This window comes from Alligator mississippiensis, chromosome 5, assembly GCF_030867095.1.
Source record: "Alligator mississippiensis isolate rAllMis1 chromosome 5, rAllMis1, whole genome shotgun sequence".
Classification (NCBI taxonomy): Eukaryota; Metazoa; Chordata; order Crocodylia; family Alligatoridae; genus Alligator; species Alligator mississippiensis.
The window spans coordinates 98,218,101-98,242,364 of record NC_081828.1 but is presented as its reverse complement, the minus strand read 5'-3'; the positions used below and the strand labels follow the sequence as shown (position 1 = coordinate 98,242,364).

Genomic DNA, 24,264 nt, shown 5'->3' with positions numbered 1-24,264 from the left:
CTTCTTTGGAATTTTGTCTTAAATATATAATGCACTCCTTCTATATACTAGGCACAAACTTAAGTAGAGATTCAGCTGAATCAGAAGTCTGAAAAAGGGTCCAACTTCAGTTTGCCTACATAAGAGCAAAGCATTATTGCAGTTAGTTTGGAGATCATATGATGTTGGAAAAAAAAAGTACTGAGAACTCAATTTTGTCTCCTAACTTGTATAATAAATATCTGACTGAGATGTTGAATTTCTCTAAAGGTGTTGATGAAGCTGTGGAAGCATGAATGTAAGCATGTTATTGCTGATCGTTTCACAACGCTAGAGGATGTAAAATGGTTTGATACGTCTTTGGCAAAACTGGTTGAGGAGGAATTCGGTGAAGAAAAAAGAGCATTGGTGGATTCAGGAGCTGATGCTTACTTTGTTGACTTCCTAAGAGATGGGCCAGAAGTAACAGGTAAATACAGTTCTCTGATAATGTTGTCCTGCGGTGTCAGGCCAACTCTCAGGATCTCAAAATTACACTGTTAGACAGAGTATGACACAATTGCACATATACAAACACACAAATCAGTTAGGGGTACACCCCCCCCCCCCCAACCAGCTTAGGCACATGCATACCTATAACCAATTCAAGTGCACGCACACTACATACACCAAAAATTAGACAACAATCAGTTTTAAATACCTACACATGCCATACACATACACGGATCACTAATTCGTATATCACACATGTTAGACCACAACTCCATGTGGCATCCAACGCCTAGGGAGATGATGGTCCAATTGCTCATGGTTCCTGGTACTCGTTAGCCAGAGCAGACGGGGAGCAAACACTAGCACACATTGCTCGCAACAGCTTTATTCAGAATGGAGACAGCTTTGGACTAGTTCCTAAAAAAAAAAAAAAAAAAAAAAAAAAAACCCAGGGAGCCACCCTGAACAACAGTTCTTTCCAACTTTTATACACCTTGGTTCATACATATTAACATTTATTCCACCCTCGTCTTACCCATTTCTCCTCCTACCTCAAGCTCCACCTCTGTTTACTTCCTTAGCATAGTATTGCCTATGCATTTCATTCATTTACATGCCTCTGCTAAGAGCGCATGTGTAAGACTTGACTCCCATCTTCTTTCGGTCACTTGTGGTTTCTCGCTGGTTCTTTCTGGTTTTCTTGCTGACTTTTTAGCACCATCTCCAAGGCCATATTTCTGCTTTTGTCTCCTGAAACTAGTTGGTGGGCTATTCTATTTTTACTCAACACATCATGCACTTTGCACCCTACCCCCTGTTAAGAATCCACTCACTTAAGCATTAGCTAAGTTATTTGCTTTTAATATATATCTAGCCTTGTGACTAGCTTTTGCTGAGGTTACTTTTAATGTATTATCCATCCTTGTGACCAGCTGCTTCTGCTAAAACACAGGAAAAAAACACTTTTATTCAGCTGCACACACAGCACTCCCCAGATTCCATATTGTTACCCCAACATCCAAAATCCATATCGTTACCCTAACAACACACATGATGGGATGGATGGATGGATAGATATTCACCAGTTCACACACATACCACCCACCTACACATACACAGAGGTGAGTTCCTAACTTGGATGGTATGGTATGTGTGCTTGGGATACCTGGGGGAAGGTTAAGATGAGAGAGTGTAAGGAGTGAAAGTTGCTGGGACTGGGATTAGAACCGGTAGGCTAGAGAGAAGCTGGGTTGAGGAACTGAGGCTTGGGGTTACTTAAGGTCAAATGGCCCCAGGATTACTTGGTCACTGGTGCGAGGGGAAAAAGCCTGGGGGCAAGGAGGAGACAGCCAAGAGAGAGAAGCAGATGGCTGGGAGCTTGGGGGCAGATAAGTGGTGGCAAGGAGGAAACAGTCGGGAAACAGACAAAAGCCCAACTCGGGGTTTCAAAATAACAGGTTTATTAAACAGACAACACACTACACAGCCCCATGAACTTACTGGTGCACACATGCACAATGGCAGCAGGAGAAAGAGACTCAGTGGAAGGGTTGGAGTCCAGGTAGGGAAGAGAAGCAGAGTCCAAATCCTTGGTTAAAGAGAGGGTGGGGGTGAAAGCTACCTATCCAGGCTGGAAAGGGGTCCTTGTCCAGCAGGTGTTGTCCAGAGGGGATGACTGGCAGGGCCTCCAGGGGGATAGGTGGTGTGGCATGGTGGTGGTCCAGATGGAGAGGATATCCCAAGGAGTCAGTCTTCACTACTCGTTTTTATGGGGCAGACTACTACTGATCTCCTATGGGGAGGGCCTGTCCAGGCAATGTCAGTCCTGTTCCAGGTGTTCCTACTGAGCATGTGCAGCCTTGGCACAATGGTGGGTTGCCTCATCTTTTGTTTCTTCAATGCTGAAGGTAGTTCCAAGGGCTAGGTCATTGGTCCAGGTATTGGTTTTGATGGTTTGGTCATTCAGAGGGAGCTATTTTTAAACCTACTGCCATTGTCTCTCAAGCACCCTCCATTCATCCCCATTCATTCAGGAACCAAGTTACATAGGAGGGGTAGGTATGAGTCATAGGCTACAACATACTTACGCAACAGGGCAAGGGGACAAGATGGAGACTTGACAAACAAAATGGAAACTTGACATGACTTATGATTTAGGCCTACATATGTAAGTTAGCATATTGTATCAGTAAAACGGTAATATAGAACAGTAAAAATCAATATAAACATAATAATTATACAATATAAAGAAGGAGAAAAAACAAAACAAATACAACTTGCTACCAAAATTAAAATGCTGAAGCTTATCCTATGTCTTAGCTCACTTATACTTATCTATAGGGAATAGAGAGGGAGAGAAAGTCAGAAATGGTTGGAGAAGAGGAGGGAATGCATTAAAAAAAAACAACCAAACAAACAACAAAAAACTGGGGGTTTTGCTACAATAAATAAGCACAGAAGTTGGTGGTGGGGAGATGTTTAATACAGGGTAGTGCAGAGAGGTTTTCAGAATGTGCAATATGGTTTCTCTTTGAAGTTGGCTCTTTCGACTGGAGTGTAGCAAATGTAGGCTGTCAATTTGGGGTCCCTCTTATTGCCAGCTTGAGATTCAGTGGAGAAAGGACTACTGCATCCAAATGTGTCCAAAAGGACAGAAATAGAAAGCAGGCTGATTTGGATGCAGTCTCCTTTGTACTGCTCTTGTAAATGTGAAGTGGAGCTGTCTAAAAGGATGTGTGGTATAAGATACCACAGGTAGTTACATAAATATGCATTGGAGTTTATTGCACTTACTAAAAATATATCTTTGGTGAATCCTAAATTACCAGGCAGATAACATTTTCCTGCAACCATTGTATGTGGCATCAGTCTCATCTCATTTAGTAGTAGCTCTTATTAAATTATCTTGTAATTTGTGGTGTCCTGCATCTGCATTGCAGATTTGAGGGAAAATTTATAGTTTACAGCAGGACTGTGCAACTCCCTACCGCTCACAGAACCGAACACATTACTCCCTGCTGCACTGAGCATGCAGGTTCTCCTTACCCTATATTACACTGAGCCTGGGGATGCTCCCCACTGCATCAAACATGTATCCTGCAGTACCAGGCATGTGGTCACTTCCCTCCCCCTCCAGCTTCTTGAGCATAGACTCTGCTGCACCATGCTGTGCTCATATCCCAAGCCATGGGCTTTCCTGGCACAAGTTATGCCATGCTGCTCAACTCTGCCTGTGAACAGGTCAAAAAGCAAAAGCCTGGGAGAGGCTGGAGCACCCAGCTGCTGCTGGTGCAGCTGGGTGGCAGCCTAGGGGCTTCAAGGTAATCCCTTTTATAGGCCTCATGTGGTCTGCAGGCTGCCAGTTAAACAGCTCTGGCCAATAGCTTTATGAGGTAGCAGCATCTGTTGTTTTGCTGAACAGCAGTTTTTTGGCTTCATTTTGTTTTTTGCATTCAGAAAGAAAAATGTGGGCAATAAAACCATATTACTTGGGACCTCCTCTGTAAGGCTAATGGGTTGCTTTAAAACATAGTTGAAGATGTTCCAAAATTTTAGGACAAGCCAAACCACAGGCCACAGCAGGGGGCAGGAATTGGAGATTAGGTTATTGGGTTCAAGGGGAAATCCCAGGGTGGGTCAGAGTCCCAAGCTGAGTTGGCATTCAGCAATCAGAGACTGAATTACTAGATCTGAGGGAAAATCCAAAAGCTGGAAACCAGGAACAGAGCCAAGCTGGTCAGGAACTAGGAAACTGGTACAAGATCATAGAGGCTTGCCAGGGAAGACTGTCAGCAGAAACTGTTGGCGGGCCTAGAGTCTGTTGCTACAGCTGTAGCTAAACGGAGAAGCTGCTCTCCCAGCAGCCCATCAGCAGACCCAGCTGGAGTCAATAGCTGGGTGAGGGCTGCCTGTAAAAAGCCCCAGGCAGGTGTGGCCCACTATGCAGGTAGTCCCATCTGGGTTGCCTATTAGGTCCCCTGATAGCCAGATCCCATGAGTGGGGTCGGGCTGTGGCTGGACCCAGCATAGGCTCAGTGCGTGGAGTTGACTTGTAGGTATGATCTGGTGCACTCTCCCGGCCCTGTGCACTGGATCTGGCCATAATGTGACAACATGCACTGGCCAGGTCACCCATGCCAGATTTGGCTGTCTGAACCCTGCTTGTTTGTGCAATCTGGTTCATGTTGCCATGCTGTCTGGCCTGTACAGCTTCCTATGGTGCCAGAAATTTGATGGCAATTAGTGCTGCTACTGCTCCTCTGTTGCCAAATTTCTGGTTCCCCCTGGGCAGCCACATAGACTGCATGACATAGCTGCATGGGTTGTATTTTGGCTTGTAGGCCAGAGTTTGAGCATCACTAACCTAGACTGTTTGAATTGATCTGGCTTCCAAACAAAGTGGATGTCAGTTTATTGTCCTCACTCTCATAACTGATGGCTATATGAATGGTGACAGGTTAGAATGAGTTTCCAGCTACTTCCTGAACTTACTGTGGGATAGAGGAAAGAATCAAATGTATATGTGGGATGAGAGTGATAAAAGGAAGAAATAGGCTTACAGATGGTATGACAGGAAATGATATGCTTTTGCCTTGGGATGAAGATGGACAGATAAGCTCTTGAGGTCCCTTCCAGCCCTATTTTTTTCCCATGGTTCTCTAAAAGCAAAATAGAAACAGGCTGTGATGCACAAGACAGCTGTTAACATGTGCTTAAATGATTGGGTGAACTGGGGCACTGAGGTGAAAGCTAGAAAGACAACTGAAAGATTAACTGAGGGAGAGAGAAGACCTTTCAGGAACAAAATGCTTTTATCCTGATAACAGAAGCATGCGAGACAGTAGCTTGCACGTTAGTCATAACTTTCAGCTATGCTCTTGTCACTTCCTGGGTTGCAATTAATTGGATACTAAAAGAGATGGATACCCTGTGAATTCTGTCCATGTAGGATGGATTTTCATGTATGGAGCCTTGCATGCAAGCTGTAAGTGCACAGAAAACAGAAGTAGCTACATTTTGGTATCATGTATCTACTTGGTCATTTATTTTTCTGTGCATCCTGTGCCCTTTCCAAAAAGTGTGGTCTTGGTGATTGGTTTTTGCTGAAATAGGAAGTTTGGTCCCAGCTCTACTTGCAGTGTCATCATAAATCTCTTTATTCTTCTTACTTTACTCTGACTGTTCCCATATGGTATGGATGACCTTATTCTCAAATTGCTTTGTCTATCCTACTAGTGTTTTAGAAATAAGGATGATGATTAGCCATTTCTGATTTATGTTGAAGAGTGAGAACAAGAACAGGAATTGTTACATTGGGATTTTTTTTTTTTTGAGTGATCCAACTTGAGAATTCTTAAGTCGGAAATAATGACAGAATTGCTAGTTACTTCAGTCTCCATATTGTAATTTCAGTGATATTTGCCCCTGCTACCAGGTGCATGAGACAGAATAGCTTCCACATTAACTTAGAAAAAGGCATAGCTGACAGACATTTGACAGCGATTGGCACTGTAATGCTCTATTTACTTGGATACTAAGAGATGGAAAACTACAGAGTTTTACCTACCTTGAGTTTGTTTTTCATTCTCCAATAACTTTAGAGACCAGAGCAGCCAAATGGGTACAAATAGGGACAATATCCTTGGTTGGTTGTAAAATGAAGTTCTGCATTAGTTACCTGTCCAAGTACTTGAGGTATTCTGTTGTCATCTTGAATTCAGGATGTTGAATCAGTGTCTTAAAAACCAGAGTAAAGCTCATGCTGTCATCAGTAGGATTAAGCAATTAACTGCATCTTTTGTGAAATAATGAAACCCTCTGAAAACATTCAATGGTTGTGGAACACTGCCTTTGAAAACTGCCTTTTACAGTTGTGGTAATCCCAGCTGAGTAACATTATAATGAGTCAAAGCAAAATACTTGAAGGTAACCCAAGCATGCACAGATACCCTGAGGGGAGAAACTGCTCATGCTTAATGAGGAATTTCTTTTTAATTTCAAACTAGGTCAGGAGAACTTGTCCCATAAAGGTAAGGTTATTGTGTGTGCAAAACAGAATGGATCAAAAAAGTATTTGCTGAGTATGGCTAATGTCATGTACAGAGAATAAATCTTCAGCTTAAGTGCAGGGCTGTTGGGTTCAGCATACTGGTATGACTTTCAGTTTGAGGGGTAACACTAGAATTAAGCACCTATATATTGTTGTGTAACAGTATAAAAACTATTAGTAAGAGCTTATTAAACATGTCTTATTTATAGAAACATGGTCTATAATGATATGCAGACATTTGAAATGCAACAAACTTTAGAAGTGGTGCTCAGAGTACAGTGTCTTGGAGCATCTGTTCTGTGTAGAGAAGAGAGAAAGATTAATATTTGGAAAGCTACTCTAAATATGGCTTTGTCTTAATATCTTACTAATAGTTTCATAAGAGTAAATTTTAAATGCTTATTTCAACCCTAAGACTATTAATCAGTGTTCCCTAGCAATTTGCATGTTAAGATGAAACTTATCATTTAATTTTAACTTTGAGTGTTACAAGTGAATTTGTGCATTTGCAAATACACTACTGAGGAGTTTTGAATTAATTATGTTCTCAAAACTTCCACTTCAATGAGGAGAATTTAGACATGAGGTAAAGGCAAGATAAGGTATGTGAATCAGAATTGATCTTCATTTACTTAACTTCACATCCAAAACTAAAATCTTTCTATTTCCTTGATGGTGTGTGTATCTTGGCAAGTATGTAATTATGATATAAGCCAGGGCATGTGTGGATTGTGGTATTCAAAATGAGATATAGATGTGATAGACAGAGATAAGCAAACAAAAGTACTTAAGCTATTTCTGCTGTCAGATTTCCTGTTAAACATAGACCTCAGATCATGGTTTCTGCTTCCCTGCCTCCAACTCCCAATAAACTGAGTTTTGTAGAATTATTTAAGTTTTCTAAATTTATACACCTCTGCACTAATGGAGTTCATAAAAAATATTTTAAAAAAATCTAGCTAGTAAAGAGTCTCCAATAAATAGAATCATGTCCCCTTTTGACACAGAGATAATTGATAGTTATAAGGAATCAAGCAGTGAACAATATTACCTTCCTGAGGCATGTAGATAAAATGCTGGAACTGCAGGACTTACGTGAATGTAAATCAGAATAGAATTAAGTTGCGTAGTGGTATTTGGTGGAGGAAAATGTACTGTTCACCTTCTTACACAGCACAGAGGGTATTTTGTCTATTATTTAAATTAATAACTAATGAATAATTCATTAGAAGAAATTAATAAATGCATAGAAACTTCAATGTGGTAGTAACCTGATGTTCAGATGCTGAGTGTGCATTTTACAGCCATATAAAGCAGCTAATTCTATTTGTAGCCACTACCATAAAGAAATATAACTTAAGTTGTAGAAGTTGCCTCAAGTTTGATGCCACCAGTAGTTTACTAAAGGTTTAGGGCAGATAAGTTTTTTATCTTTTATCTTATTATACTTACCCTTTTTAGAGTTGAACTTGTCTCGGATAAACCAAATAGATGCCATGGTAGTTTTCAGGGGACAACCTGTTAATGTAAAACAAAGGCCACAGCAGTTAGTATGTAATATATCCTTTTGAATTACCAGTACATTCATGTTGCCCATAACAGAAAGGTTCAAACTTATTTTCCCCTTTTCCCCCCTCCCCCCTGTCCAAAGAACGCTACAGTTCAAAAGTGTATGGCATACAATAGTTTAAATAAGATTCCAATCCTGATTTTAATTTAGAATCATATAAACTTTTGCTATTAATTTAGAAAAAGTGTACAAACAGATCTGAAATATTGAACTGCTCCCTTTGGATAGTATATGGAAAGGAGGGTCTTTGCAGAGAGAAGCCAGCCATCCACTGTTAATTTAGTTGCTGACTTTTTTTTTTTCTCACCACAGGTGAAGAGCCAGAAGAAACTAACTTTATGCCGAAAGTCTATGAGCCAATTGAATCATTAAATCACCTAAAGGATCGTTTAAATACCTTGCTACAAATATACAATGAAAACATCCGTGGTGCAAGCATGGACATGGTATTTTTTGAAGATGCTATGATCCATTTAGTTAAGGTAAGACAAACATTCTCTTCTATTGCTTTTATAATTGACAATTTTTGTTCTGTGCTTGATCTTTTTACTTGCTTTCATCTCATTGAAAAATTGCTGCTACTGTGGAGAACGGGGACACTTTGTTATGTTTCATTTTTTAAGTAACTTAATAACATCAAAGGTTTCTGCAAAGAAACTAGAAGAGGCTAGAATTACATTTGGTCACAGTTTATTTTTTTTTAACTTGTGATGCAACTCAGAGATGCAGAATTCCTGTTACCTTCTGGTAATAAAGCACATTAGCTCTTTGCAAAACACAGCAAACAAACTTTAGTCCTTGCTTCTAGCCAAGAAAACAGAACTATATGATGCCAACTAAAGGTTTAGTTAATGATACCTCTCAACTTTTTATCTTTTTAAACAATTGCAGAAAAGATTATTGGGCTCATAGTCCTTACTTTCTCAAATGACTGAAAAGAACTGAGTTGGTTATACAGGGAGGAACAGGCAGTTTTGAAGACTGCACCTGACATGGATTCATATGTCCAGTAGCATAACTAGGATGAGGTGACCAGAGCAACAGCCCTGCATGCTGATTTGGGAGGTGGGAGTGCAGAAAAATAGCAGCAGCTGCAGAGACAACTTCCAGCTGCCACTGGTGTAATTGTGTCTTTTGTATCTTGATACTCTGGGTTCCTAGTTGCTTTGTTACATCTCTGCTAATGTCTACCTCTGATTCATAGTAATGGTCTGCTTGGACCCTGTTTTGTCATATCTTCCAACATGAAGCTGGGTATTCTGCTGCTGCTGCTGCATGATCTGGCTAGGGCCAGAGCTTCCCTGTGCTCCATGCCCTGAGCTGGAATGGGGCTGGAGCCATGTCAGATAGTAAGCAGCAGAGGGGCAGGTGGGTGAGGGAAAGGTAGTAGAGGCAGATGAAGTGTGTGTAACATGGCTGCTACCACTTTGGTTCTGAAACTTGGTTTAGGGCTGGAGTTGGAGCTGCAGCAACTGCTTTCCTCCTCCTTCACCGTGCACTCGGATCCAAGATGAGCCCTCCCCGTGTTGAATGGGGAGGAAAACCTCATCTTGGATTTGAGTAAATATGGTAATATTACTCTTGAAACGCATACAGTAGTACAAATGTAACAATTGCTTTCTTGTGAGTGAAATTTGCAACCTAAAAAGAGGTAATGTTGCCTCTTAAACCTCTTTTGCAAAATGGGGCACCCAGTCCAAGTTACCTGAGACAGAGCAAATTGATAAGGTTAGTGATACCAGCAAGCTGTTAAGGACATTTCAGTGTGTAAGTAATTGATCATTCTTACTTTTTCTAGTCTGATTTTGTTATAAGTTAAGCAGCTAGCTAGTGATCCTAATTTTGACTTTCTGATATATTTAAGGGATACCTACAATCAGAAATGTCTTCCCTCTTTGGGTGCTAGGATTTGATAAGTGTAGTTCTTCCTCCTTGGATAAGCAAAATAGATAGAGCAGATTCAGTTTGCAGACCTTAGTTAGTTAATGCAGCTTTTCAGTTAATTTATTCACTTTCTTGTGTATTGTCTCTCGAAGTGTTGACACCAGAACTAGGTGCAAGATTTAAATAATGATCTCTTGCCAATGTCATGGATCATCCCCAGCTCAAAGTTATTATTTAACTCAGTGGTATAACTGGGGAATTTCCCTGGGCACTAATTTGGGTGCAGAGACAGAGAAAAATGACTGTGCCAGTTACCACTTCACTATGCCCCAAGTGCCTGGCCACATTACTACACTGATTTTCCTGCTTATGCATCATAAGCATACTTTTGTATTTGTCCTTTTAGTTGCACTGAAACATTGTTCACCAATTGGATTCCAGAATCACGGCCAAATTTGTGAAGGAGTTCTACAAATGCCATCTCTTCTCTCTTTGAAGATTAATTTATTGCCTACTTCATTGTTTTTCTTTCTCTTTCTTCCTAGAATCATTAATGGGTGCAGATAATGCTGGTAGAGCATTGTCTCCTTTTAGGTCCACTATGTTTCCTTGTCATTACTTAGGAAAGCTGACTTAAGTCCCTGATTGCCCAGCCACTGATGTTGAAACTAGGAAAAAAACCTTGGGATAAAAGCTTGAATCCATCAGCAACAATACAGGTAGTAGAGAGGCCCATAACACCTTGCTTTTTAGAATAAATCTGGTATTCCTCTGCTGGTTGTCACTGCTGTAACATGTTAGTTGAAGGACATAGATCACACTTAGAATGGAAGCATTTGAATTGGTGTGCTTTCCTTCATTGAATGTTAGGACACAATACACGATCACCTTGACCTGTAGATAAAACAGAATCAAGTAATGATTAAACATTTACACAATCCTGTGGTGCAGGTAGCCTATTCAAGTTGTCATCAGGTCCATGGTTGTGTTGCCTCTTGAAGGCATTGCTCTATGGTTCTGACTTCCAGGGGATCCCACAATATTTCCAGTTACTCCCCTCCAGCTTTTGTGTGTGTATGATCCATACATACGTTGCATCTTTCAGAGCTCTCACTTAGGAACCCATTAGGACCTTTTCTGTTATGCAGATTATCTAATTACTGTTCCAGTGTCTTTATTTCTTAAATACTTCCTGGGAACAGACTGATTGGGTCACAAAAGCAATGCCACATTGTATTGGCCTTAACACCAGTATTCACTTTGAACACCCAAAACATTATTGGAGTACCGTTCACCCTTGCATAACTACATTTTTAAAGTAACTGTAAGCATTTGAACACTTGGTCTACATAAGCATCCAATCAGTACTTTTTAGGACACCTTTTTACAGGACACTTAATTGGTAGTTATCCAGTAGGTGAGAAGTGGGTGCAACCAGGGGATTCATATTGAGAAATTTCCCATTTGACCATAAGCAAATAGAACAAACTCACCTCTACAATGGGTGTTGCTCTGCACAGCCTTCCAGATATACACAGGCCCTTTCTGCTGATGACCATGATATGGTCTGAGGCCTGTCCATTTAGTTAGAATTCAAACCTGGTCGCTAGATGCCAGCCTAGAACTGAGTAAAGATATGAGGATTAGGAATTGATTACTCCTTTACTTAAAATAAATGATCAGCTATTGCATTGGGAAGGACAGAAATCTTGTTCTAGTTTGAATGTGTCAAATCATTATAAAACAGTTTTTAGTACTATTGCCCTGTGGGGTCAGGCCAACTCTCAGGATCTCAATATTGTGCTGTTAGACAGGAGGGCATGGTGCACCCACTTAAAAATCAATTAGACACACTCACACTAGGTGCATGCACCCCCACCAGGCGCACACATGCCTCAGACGCGCACGCGCACAACCAACTCAGGCGCACACACGTCCAAAATTACCAGCCTAGGCATATGCAGACCTATCACCAATTCAAGCGCGCGCACACGCGCGCGCACACACGCACACACACACACACGCACACACACACACACACACACACACACACACACACACACACACACACACACACACACCCCCCCCATCTTAGGCACATACATGTCCAAAATTACCAGCCTAGGCATATGCAGACCTATCACCAATTCAAGCACCTACACACACTACAGATCAAAACTAAATAGTCCAGAATCAATTACCAATACAGGGAAGGTTAAGGTAAGAGAGAGAATGAAAGTGTAGGGGGTGAAAGTTGCTGGGACTGGGACTAGAAACGATAGACTAGAGAGAGAACTGGGCTGAGGAGCTGAGGCTTGGGGTTACTTTAGGTTACTGCTGGTGGAGACCGAAATGAAAGTTACCGGTGCTGGGATTAGAACCGGCAGGACTGGAGGGAAGTTGGGGTAACATAAGGTTAATTGGTGTTAATTGAAAGCAGAAAGCAACAGGGCTAGAGCCTGCAGAAGGGGAATAGAGAGGAGGCAAAAAGTAGCAGAAACAGGGCTGAGAGCCTGCAAAAAGCAACAGGGATGAGAGCTTGCAGAAAAGGGACAGAGGAGGCAAAAAGTGATGGGAACAGGACTGAGAGCCAAGAGAAGAGAGACAGAGATCAGAATTTAAGTTGGGGAAGGGACCGGGGCTGGGTAAAACACAACCCAACTCAGGGTTACAAATGATAGTGGTTTTATTGAAAAGGGGAGATGATGACACAATATTTTATTGGTTCTTTTGCATGCATGCGTGCACAGGGGCACCAGGGATTAAAGAGGCTTGGTGCAGGGGTTGAAGTCTGGGAGTAGAGAGTCCAAATTGGAGAAGGAAATATGCAGGTAATATCTACCTATACCAGGCTGAAAGTGGGTCCTCGATGGCCAGTCGGGGTCTCTTTCAGCTCAGTGTTGTCCAGAGGGGGTTGCAAGTAGGGCCTCTGGGGTGAATAGGTGGTGTGACGTGGAACTGGTCTGGTCCAGATGGAAATGGCATTCCCAAGGAGTCAGTCTTCACTACCCCTTTTTATGGGGCAGACTGCCTCTGATCTCCTACGGGGAGGGCCTGTTCAGGCAATGTCAGTCCTGTTCCAGAGGGTTCCAGGTGTTCTTACTGAGCATGTGCAGCCTTGGCACAATGGTGGGTTGCCTCATCTTTTGTTTCTTGAATGCTGAGGGTGGTTCCAAGGGCTGGGTTGTTGGTCCAGGTATTGGTTTTGATGGTTTGGTCATTCAGAGGGAGCTATTTTTAGACCTACTGCCATTGTCTCAAGCACCTGTATTCATCCCCATTCATTCAGGAACCAAGTTGCATAGGAGAGGTAGGTGTGTCATAAGTTACACAACCAGGCATGGGGATAAGATGGAGGCTTGACATTACAAGATGGAAACTTGACATGACTTATGCTAACTTACTTACATATAGGCCTAAAACAGTAATCGCAGAATATAAAGGCAGTAAAAAAAATCAATGCAAACATAAAATTTACTACCTAAAATAAAATGTTAAAGCTTATCCTACATCTTAGCTTAGTTATACTTGGGGAATAGAGAGGGAGAGAGAAAGTCAGAAATGGTTGGGGAAGGGGAGGGGAATGCATTTTAAAAGGAAAAAAGAAAAATTGGGTGTTTTGCTACAGTACTGTGCTCTGTCTACCCAAACCTCGGGACCATTGTGCTGTAGTGCTCCACATTTTGATGTTTCTGTGAAACATTTTGTATATAGAACACTGAGCTTACAATGTAGTTTTGAAGGAAATACCTAGTGTTACATAGGCTAGAAAAATACATTGCCTTCATCTTTTGAATAAGTTGCATCTGTGTTTGTCCCAGAACAGAACTATCCCAGGGTTGGCTGCTTCTAATCAGGTTTTAGTAAGCAACTGAAAGCACTACTGCTTTTCCACTACTGATTCAATTAAGAAATCCCAAGTTAACTATTCAGATGCACTTTGGAAAGTCTTGGGATAAACTGTTAGTACTACGTATCCCATGAAGGTTTTGAGGATTATCTTAGAGCAAGACTGATTTTTCTTGATTTTTGATTCAAATATCAAAAAAATATTTGAATGATTGCGTTTTTGTCCTGGGATAAAATGATTACTGTTGGATAAATGCATTTTCTTGTAGTCATAGGTAGACTGACATAGAAAGTACAATAAGGTTTCTTGCATCCTATTTACTATAACATTAACTCCCTTCTGTGTTGATATTGAGACATTTTGTACAAGTCATCTTACCTGGTAAATCCTATGACTTCATGTGAATTAGTTCTGCTTTTTGGAAGCATGAAATCAAAATCAAGCTATTTGTTGTACAACAAGCAGTAATAGTGCAACATAATATATATAACATTAATAGAAAATCCCTAAAAATACTTTGAAGTGGCAACACCATTGTGTTGAGTTCTATTAAAAAAGAAGCTGTTCTTAATGTACCACACTCATGTTTGTGTTTTTTTTTTTGTTTTTTTTTTAAATGTCATCGGGATTTATTAAAATAAAAATACTGTAGAATTCTGTAATTAATGTTTGGGATTGCACCAAAACTATGATATTCTAAGAAGTTTTTATGGCCAGCAAAGCTTAAATTGTTTGGACACTTGGATTCCACATATTAAGCAACAAGTGGCCGTGCTACCCTGCAGATTTCACGTGTGATTCGTACCCCTCATGGAAATGCTCTGTTGGTTGGAGTTGGTGGTTCTGGAAAGCAGAGCTTGACAAGGCTGGCATCATTCATAGCAGGCTATGAAACCTTCCAGATCACTTTAACAAGGTAGGTGTTGGTCCAATGGCATTTTTAAAAAAAATGGTACTATGATTTATTTGGGTTTACTTACAAGCAGAACATAAACCCTTATCTTGCCTTCTAAAAAGCCTTATTAAAATATTTACAATGACCACCCTTCGAACACTCTCCCTGCATCAACAGCTTCATAAGCTTGTTAAGTTGTTGCATCAACAGCTTCATAAGCTTGTTAAGTTGTGTTAGTATAACCTTCGTAGAAGGAAGAAGAAAGATATAGTTTAAGAATGCTGCTATTGGCTCAAGGGTTATAACATTTACATTCATTGCTATGAAAATAATATGTAGAATTAGGAGAAGGAAGAAAAATGGTTTCTCAGTTTATTTTACTTTGTGCATTTTGAGCAATTTTTTTTCTAGGTTAGTTTCCCTGCTTATGTGGGTATTACTTTATAATAATTATGTAAGGTTGAAAGGTACCCTGTGAGGCCTTCTAGTCCATGCCCCTCTTGTGTGGTAGGATCAGGCATACCTGGGCCATCCTTGACAGATAACTTAATCCTTCAGTGAAGGAACCACCCACTGCCATCCTCAGTTTGTAAGATTTTACTCCTCTTATAATTATGATTTCTCTAATACCCGACCTAGATCATGTCTGCTGAAAATTAGGTTGCTTTCTTCTTGTCCTCTGGATATGGTGAAAAATTCACCACCTTACTTTTGATGTATAACTTTTTTTTTTTTTAAACAAACTGGAATGGTGGAGTCAAGATTTTTTTTTTCTAGCCTGATTCCTTGAACCATTCCCTCTACTTACAATTTCCAAACCACATATCCTTGTAGTTCTACTTTGGCTTCTCTCCAGTTTGTTTAAATCTTTCTTAAAGTGTAGTGGCCAAAAGTACTCCAGTTAAGGCCTCACCAGCATAGAATAGAGCAGGGGGCTTAACGTAAGACACTTAACAGAATGAGAGATGCCTTTTTTCATAACACCACAGTGACTGGCCTGCAGAATGTAATGTAATTTAGGCTCCCTGTACACAGTACAGACATTGTGCAATTAGCCACTTAATTGCACAGTTACCTGGAAACCAGCTACCCTGCAAAGTAGTTATCACACAATAAAAAGTTCCAAGCAGGTATAAAGTCAAACCTTGAAGATGTGCCTTATGGGATGAGTTCTTTCTAAAATTTCTTCCCAAGAGACCATGATTAAGTTTCCTGAGTTGGCTGCTATCGTCTCCTTTTAAGAGTTTGTCTGTTTGTTTGTTTCTCTGCTAGTTTTTCTGCCTTAATTTCCTTTACCATCCACCAGGTAGCAACTCAATTCTTTTTCCATTTTAGATCATATAACTCTTCAAACCTGATGGAAGACCTTAAACTCGTATACAGGACAGCAGGACAACATGGAAAAGGCATCAGCTTCATTTTTACAGACAATGAGCTCAAAGATGAGGCTTTCTTGGAATATCTGAATAATGTTTTATCATCTGGAGAGGTAGGATTTTCACCCTTGTTTTGTCTCCTTTTTTGTTGCTGTTCTTCCCCTTTCACCCTTCCTTTTGAGAAGGCCTTATTCTTGATAAGGAGGTCCCAGAGACCATGAGAGATCAGTTAGGTCAGTGAGATATCAGTGAGAGGATCAAAAGAACATCAAACAAGATAAACGGGAAAGGTTATACTCAGGACAAGGGAGTGCAGGCAGAATTAGGGTGGCCCCTAGGGGGTGCCATTGCTTCTGCAGGGCCTATGTTGCCACAGAGCACAACAGGTCAAAATGTCTTTAACCCTATGAATTCCTTTTTGAAATCTCTCGATTTATTTTGTGAATCATGTTTACTGTTAATAAACAGTACTAAAAATAATTGACACCCTGTGGCATCCCTGAAAGGATCTCAAGGCACCCCGTGGTTGAGAATCACTGAAATAGATTATCTCATGTTATTTGACTACATGGGGAGAACTTTAAAGTAGAGCTCTTACTCCTTTAAGATGAAAATGTATGAATTGCGTTTTAAATGAATTGACAGGCTGGAAATGAGGGACACAATAGAACAGGAAAAGGAAGATTGAAACTATGTGAACTTGGTTTCTTATGAATTGTTAAACTTGCTACTTGGGTTCAGATCTCATTGTTTTGAAGTGGAAAATAAGCATACATGAAAGAAGAAAATTTGTATCCAAAATAGGTGACATACCCTTCCAGATTCAGTATAAGCTGTGTTCCAGAGAAACGTTTCATCTAGTTTGTGGTATATTATAAGTAGAGAAATTAACAAACCATAGTGTAGTTGATGAATATTTTATTGCAGCAGATGTGCATCTTTATTTGTAGACCTAGATCAGTTTAGTGCCAGCAAGACTTTGCTTATTTTGATGGGCTTGGTGCTATGAAATCAGCTGAAGAGAATGGAAAGAGGGAACTCTGTGTGTGCGTGTGTGCGTGTGTGCGTGTGTGCGTGCGTGCGTGCGTGCGTGCTAGCATCAGAATTCTGTAAACTTTCTTGATGTTAAGTAAAAGAAATTCATGGTATTTGATTTCATTCACATTACCCTACCCATTCTTTATTTAAAACAAATGAAAAAATACCCCATCCCTCCCAAAAAAAAAAAAAAAAAAAAAAAAACAACAAAAAAACAACAACCTCCCACTCAACCCAGGAAACTCACCTTGTGCTTTTCTTCTTAGGTCTCAAATTTGTTTGCTCGTGATGAAATTGATGAGATCACTAGTGACCTCATACCTGCCATGAAAAAAGAGCACCCACGGCGACTTCCAACCAATGAGAATTTGTATGACTATTTCATGACTAGGGTCCGCCAGAACCTTCATGCAGTACTCTGCTTTTCCCCAGTAGGAGAAAAATTCAGGAACCGAGCCCTGAGGTTTCCCGCTCTTATTTCTGGCTGTACCATAGACTGGTTTAGCCGATGGCCTAAGGATGCTTTGGTTGCAGGTGAGTGTGAGAGTTGCTCTTCTGCCTATCTGTCTGTGCTACATTTGGAAATTACCATATTTTCTTATGTCATACATTTCCTAAATAAGGTGTACACCTTGTTTTTGGAAGATAGAATGAATAAAAGAAATCTTTCCTTGTTCTTTTTCTACTGTTAAGTATTTTTACAGGGAAAACACAAGCAGCTGTAGTAGCAGAGTGGGAGGGGTGGGGAGCAAAACTTATGGCTGCTCTGGTAAGTCCCTAGTTACAGGGTTTTGCAGGTGCTGCTGGCTGCTTACATGGCTTGGGAAGAGAGCCTGGGTAGCTTGGATTCAGCAGAATTGAGTCTTCAGCTGAGCCAGCCCCTCTTTCTGACCTGGGTTGGCTGATAGTGCCAGTAAAGTAAGTTGAGGGCTCATACCACTCCAAAAAAAAAAAAAAAAAAAAAAAAAAGGCTAGGCAGCTTGGCTTCTATGGGATCTGTCCATCTTCTCCCAGGCACAGCAGGAATAGAGGGGGAATTGAAGCAGGGTACCACTGTATTCTTTTGGATCTGGCCTTGGCTGTATTTCCTTGCTTAAGACACACATCCCAATTTTCAATAGGTAATTTTCAGAAAAAAGGTGTCTATTGTATGTAGGTAAATATGGTAGGTGAAACCAATGCTTTTTAAGTTGCTTTGAAGACAATCAAGGTAACTTTTTCCTCTGAGATGAAAAGGGAAGCTGCTTTAATTAACTAAATTAAATCCCATTTAATTCTTTTCTTTACTCTCATTGAGGTGAGCACTGTATAATATATAGAAACCCTGAACTGTAAAAGTCTCTCCTCTGTCTTTTAAGAGACAAATATCTGTTGGTAAAAGAAACATGTTTTGCCCTTAAAAAATCATTAAAGATTCATAGGAAATTTTGAAAACAAATATTTTTTTCTCAGGCAATTTAGCAAAATTTTTGAGTCATTGTTTACTGGGAGTATTATATTTAAAACCACTCAAGGTAATCGTGACTTCAAGCCTTCATGATTAAGAGAAACTATGCAAGAATAATTACCCCATAGAGGAGGAGGAAATGCAGGTTTCAACTTAGTCTTTATAGAATAGAAATTTAGGTTTGGAAGGGACCTCAGGATGTCACCGGTTCAACCCCCAGCTCAAAACAGGACCACCTGGGGGACCACAGACTGTGTCAAAAGGGTCCATGAAAGATGCTTTTGATTGATCATGGTTATATGACTACCCGTGCTTACAATTCAAAGGGATCTGCATCTCCATTCAACATTTCCAAAGGAGTCCACATCACCATTCAATTTTTTTAGGGGTCCACAAATGCAAAAGTTGACAATCATGAGTTTTACTCCATCCTCTTTGTAGCCACCCTTCAGGTAGAGGAAAGCTGTTATTACAGCCCACCTCAGTCTTTTATTCTCCATACTAATAAGCCCAGTTCCTCTGCCTCTACTCATAAGTCATGTTCCTCTAACAGAGCAGACAAGGTTCTTTGGGTAAATCTGATATCTTATTCAATATTCTTTACCTAAATAATCTTGTCTGTCTAGGTCCTTAGACCAACAGGGCTACAACCTACTGGGAACATGTTTCAGGGGTGTAACTTCATAAGATGGGGTCAAATGGCTCTAACAACTCAAGCTAAGATTAAACTGCTGCAATGTTAGTGAAAGCTCCTAATAAACTACTAAAACAATACTATTTTTGCTTAAACTATACAATAGAATTTCCCTGTTTTTGTTTTGTTGTCCAGTGCTTCATTGTATCTATATTTGTATCATTGTATGTTTTGTTTAAACTAGTAGAATATTGTAATCTTCACACTTCTAGCAAAAATGAAAAATTATATACTCTGTGTGTGTGTGTGTAAATTTATTTATGATATTATTATTTCATTTATTGAAAATTGTGAGTAAACCATCACTACCTACTACTACAACCTAAAAAGATGTGTAAATGGTATCTTGAATCCGATAAGGAATGCCAGTAGGAGGTCCATGCCCCATATATATGAGTCCATTTTTCAAGGCTCAAATGGAAGTAAGCAAGGCCTAGACTATAGCTTGGTTTTTCACATGAAGTTTCTTTATACCTTGATTTACTTTTTCATACTTAATGTCAACCAGTGCTATTAAGAGTAAAAGGGTCTGTCCTGTGAGTGAGGCTAGGAGCCTAGGATCAGACAAAAGTAAGACAGTATTTAATTTATGCTATGAGATGCTATTAAAAAACCTGATGTTCAAATTGCAGTTCTCTGACATCTAGCCCAAGAATGGGAGGCCTGTTAGCCTTAATATGCATATTAGTTTCACATAGAAAATGGGGTTCTGGGCAAGTTCCAAGACTACAGTGCAGCTAATTATTGTGTTCATGCTTTCTAGTTCTAGGCATGCATGTAGAAGATAAGGAAGAGCTGCATCTCAGATGGCCTTGAGTATTTAGTTCCAGATGTTTTCTTTATCCTGCATTTGTTGTCTTGCTTCCTCAGCATTGTGCTCAAGTATAATAGTGTGTTTTTATTTTTTTGAATATGGACCCTTAAAAATTGAAAGTTGTTTATGATTATGCCACATGTTCATCCTGTAGATGCACAAATGTGGAGTTCAAATAGCATTTAGGAACCTGACAAGCAATTTAGGAGACATAATTTTTCATGATGTTAATTGCAGACTCTATGCTGTTTCAAGTTTTTTTTTTTTTTTTTTTTTTTTTTTCCTCCATTTTTCATGAAAGGAATGAAGGTTAAAGAGGTTAATTAACAGAATTCCTTTTTAAAAATAGTATCAGAACACTTCCTGTCTGCTTATGAAGTTGACTGCTCTCTTGAAACCAAGAAGGAGGTGGTACAGTGTATGGGCTCATTCCAGGATGGGGTGGCAGAGAAGTGCGTGGACTACTTCCAAAGATACAGACGTTCTACCCATGTGACTCCAAAATCCTACCTATCTTTTATTCAGGGATATAAAGCTATATACAAAGAAAAACACTCTGAGGTGCAGACATTGGCTAACAGGTAAAATGTCTACTTAATTTGCTCTCCCCCTCTCCTCCCTCATTCCTACTTCATAAAACTAGCTTCATTTCAGAGAAAAACTAGTCTGTTTTAAATAAAAGAGCCTAGAACCAAATAAGTTTACATTCTCATGGGACTTACAATATTAATATCCACAGATTCTATGATCCAATATTAAGGTAATTTTTAACATTAAGGTCACATTTAACCCCCAGTTGCCTATGTTCTAAATCACTTAAACTTTTATATATAATTAACATTGAACAAGAGAATATGTTTGTGAATCTTAGTTCATGTTCATAACGCGTTCAGTGAGACTTGCATGCAAACTGATATACTCTTTTCTGTACATTTCACATGAGCCGAAGGACACGTGCATATGTAGTATCATTATATACTCATAAGACCTTTCTTATTTTATCAACAAGGGGTGTTCTCTTTGTTTGTACCATTGTAACTTTGTAATGTGAAACAACAGATGGGTGCTAACTTTCTCAATACCAGAAAGAACTCATTCTTCTGTGATTTTATATGAATTCTATTTGTATGGCAGATTCTTAGTTTTTAAGTCCAGAACGTTCAATTTGATGAAGCTTTTACTCAGGAGGAACCAAAGGGCTGGTTTTATTTGGGTGACAGATATTTAAAAATACATTATTTAAAGTAGAGAGAGAGAGATCTATATCTTTTATGTAAAATGACCTTAAAATAGAATGTAAATTGAGGAATGATGAGCAAGTTAAATTGCTTGATACTTGCACAGGCTGCTTCCTTGGCAATTGCAAAAGCTTGCAGCAAAATATTAGATACCTTTTAAACAAGGACTGAAACTAGTTTCCTTTAATGAAAAGTGATATCTGGTTTGTTTGCCAGGCAAAATTATTGCCTTGCCTTTCTGTTAAAGTTCAAGGCTTTGTAACAGCAGAAGGAACCTATGTATACGTTCTTGTCTCCCTATTTGTCATAAGTTTCTGGTTAGTGCATAGCTTTCTAGGTATTTGGTGGCTGTCACCCCCACATTGAGCCCACTTGGGGATATTGGAGTGGGGTGGGGGTGAGGTAGGGCAGGAGTGGGCCCAGGCCTGGCAGGGAGGAGACCTGCTCCTTCCCTCTGCCAGCCACTGCTGTGTCTGCATCTGGCTGGGCCTGCTGTTTCCCTCCCCCCCCCCCACCATGTTGGCTTTTTCCCCTACCCAAGCCCACTCCCCCCCCCCCCTCCCTGCTTTGGGGCCAGGCCCACTCCCCTCCCCTGTGTTACCTGCAGGGAGCAGGACGGGGGTGGGGTGGGGGGGTAAGGCCAGCACTGCTTTCGTCCCCTCTGTTGCCACTGCCTCCATGGAGCGGGGGTGGGGTGGGGGAAACGAGGCCAGCTATGCTGGCCTCCCCCTCCCCCCCCCCCGCTTCATCCCCTTTGTCCCTACCATCATGGCGGTGGGTTGCCTTCTGTCAGAATGCTTCTTTGTGCTCTGATTGGCTGTCAGCCAATTTGATCATGGGTAAAGCATTACGAACAGGCAGACAGACAGACATAGGCTTTTATAATATTAGAATGCACAAACTGCTTGAGGCAACAAGAATGAATTATAAAACTCTTAAAACCAGGGATGGATACTTCAGAGCTGAAGAACTTCAGGCCCATATCCTTACTGTCCTTTTACAAATTATACATGTCCCACCCTAAATGGCCTGTCACTATTTTTGAACAGCAGCTTATCCCAGACCAAGCTCCCCAGTGCAGCCATATACTGGCCATGTGTTGAACATAATTCAGCACAATAAAGACCGTTTTGAAAAGGGTATCCTTACAGGCACATCAATCAGACCTGTCAGCAGTATGGGACACTGTAATCAATTGGCGTATCTTCCCCAAAACATATAGCATGATTAATGGTCATCATATAATCAGTTTTTTAGTAGATAGAATATTGTATCAGTATAACGGATAAACTGTCTGTCTATGCAAGAGAGAGAGTCAGTTGCCTGGACACTGAAAAAATGTGTTGGAAGAGCACAAGAGAAGAAAATTATAAAAGATTAGATTAGATTAAAATATTGCAGTACCTTCATGGGGAGAAGAGACAAGTTACTGAAGGGCTCTTTTGTCCAGTGGAGAAAAGCTTAATGAAAAGTAGTACTGAGAACTGAACCTAGACTAACTAAATTAGTTAGGCATGAAACTTGAACACTAATGATTACTAAACACAGTAAACAATTATTAAGGGAATATGGTGCCTCCATGTCATCAAAGCAAGATTGCGAATGAGTTTCTGGAAGAGTTATAATGTTTACTTTTAGGGATAACTGGGTGAAATACACGATATTGCAGTTGGTCGCTAGTAAAGCGACCAAAACGCTGGCTTGCATCCATAGATGCTTCTCAAGCAAATCCCGGGACGTCATTCTCCCCCTGTACTCGGCCTTAGTGAGGCCGCAGCTGGAGTACTGCGTCCAGTTTTGGGCTCCACAATTCAAAAAGGATGTGGAGAAGCTTGAGAGAGTCCAGAGAAGAGCCACGCGCATGATCAGGGGTCAGGGAAGCAGACCCTACGATGACAGGCTGAGAGCCCTGGGGCTCTTTAGCCTGGAAAAGCGCAGACTCAGGGGTGATCTGATGGCCACCTACAAGTTTATCAGGGGTGATCACCAGTATCTAGGGGAACGTTTGTTCACCAGAGCGCCCCAAGGGATGACGAGGACAAATGGTCACAAAGTACTACAAGATCGTTTCAGGCTGGACATAAGGAAGAATTTCTTTACTGTCCGAGCCCCCAAGGTCTGGAACAGCCTGCCGCCGGAGGTTGTTCAAGTGCCTTCATTGAACACCTTCAATATGAAACTGGATGCTTATCTTGTTGGGATCCTATGACCCCAGCTGACGTCCTGCCCTTTGGGCGGGGGGCTGGACTCGATGATCTTCCGAGGTCCCTTCCAGCCCTAATGTCTATGAAATCTATGAAATCAGAGCTCAGGATACATGATTTTATGATGACCTCTGGACATTCATATCTATGAATGTTCCCAACCTCCACTATGACCATTCCAATCATCTATCTAGTTTGGTTGGTGGTTGAGTTTTCTTTAAATATTTTCTTTAGGATTCAACCTAGGAACTACAATTTTTATGTTTTGAATTTGACATGGATTAGCCAGTAGGATTGAGGTTTTAGTGACTAGAATTTCAAAGATGAACAGTGGTGACCAAGTTGTTTCTTGGGATCCTGACTTGGTGTGAATTCTTGTCACCTTTTTGTTTCAATGTGCCAGCTTGGGAATGAGAACTATGTCTTGCATATTGGATGATATTTTTAAATTCATCATTGGCAATTCCTTGGTTGAGGAGGATCTCTATTATGGCTCACTGAGTCTTGAGGTGATTTAAGAGTTCAATCCTTGAGCCACAGATCTGTCTGCAAAAGTTACAGGTCATAACGGGGAGAGTAGGCTGGGATTTCTCTTCTTTTCCTTCCTCCAACCTCTCTTCTTTGTTTCCAGAGCTAGGTGCTTTATCTCAAAGTGGGCTATTTTAAAATCACATTTATGTGAAATCTGCATAATTTCTGACCACTTTAAATAACCAGCCTCTGCTTAGAAGTGG

At 40.5% G+C, this 24,264-nt stretch overlaps 1 protein-coding gene and 1 long non-coding RNA gene across 10 annotated transcripts in view; one reads left to right on the top strand and one right to left on the bottom strand.

The window, feature by feature from the left end:
* Nucleotides 1-24,264, top strand: part of DNAH5 (dynein axonemal heavy chain 5) — a 278,412-nt gene that overhangs the window by 180,120 nt on the left and 74,028 nt on the right. For all 8 annotated transcript variants that reach the window (XR_009462504.1, XM_059728602.1, XM_059728606.1 and 5 more), the window contains 6 exons: nucleotides 250-448; nucleotides 8,403-8,572; nucleotides 14,610-14,740; nucleotides 16,055-16,208; nucleotides 17,400-17,667; nucleotides 20,438-20,669. Coding sequence is in view for 7 of the 8 variants with exons in the window: in XM_059728602.1 (XP_059584585.1) it covers nucleotides 250-448; nucleotides 8,403-8,572; nucleotides 14,610-14,740; nucleotides 16,055-16,208; nucleotides 17,400-17,667; nucleotides 20,438-20,669 (1,154 nt within the window). In the remaining variant the exon portion in view is untranslated. The remainder of the gene's footprint in view (nucleotides 1-249; nucleotides 449-8,402; nucleotides 8,573-14,609; nucleotides 14,741-16,054; nucleotides 16,209-17,399; nucleotides 17,668-20,437; nucleotides 20,670-24,264) is intronic.
* On the bottom strand, nucleotides 1,909-22,786 carry LOC109282324 (uncharacterized). 2 transcript variants are annotated; one of them, XR_002089277.2, is made up of 6 exons: nucleotides 22,731-22,786; nucleotides 12,817-13,239; nucleotides 11,468-11,598; nucleotides 10,656-10,868; nucleotides 7,973-8,038; nucleotides 1,909-6,817 (listed from the first exon to the last, which is right to left on the bottom strand). It is a non-coding gene; the product is annotated as an uncharacterized LOC109282324 (long non-coding RNA). The 2 variants fall into 2 exon arrangements; XR_009462505.1 differs by having other exon boundaries at nucleotides 10,716-10,868.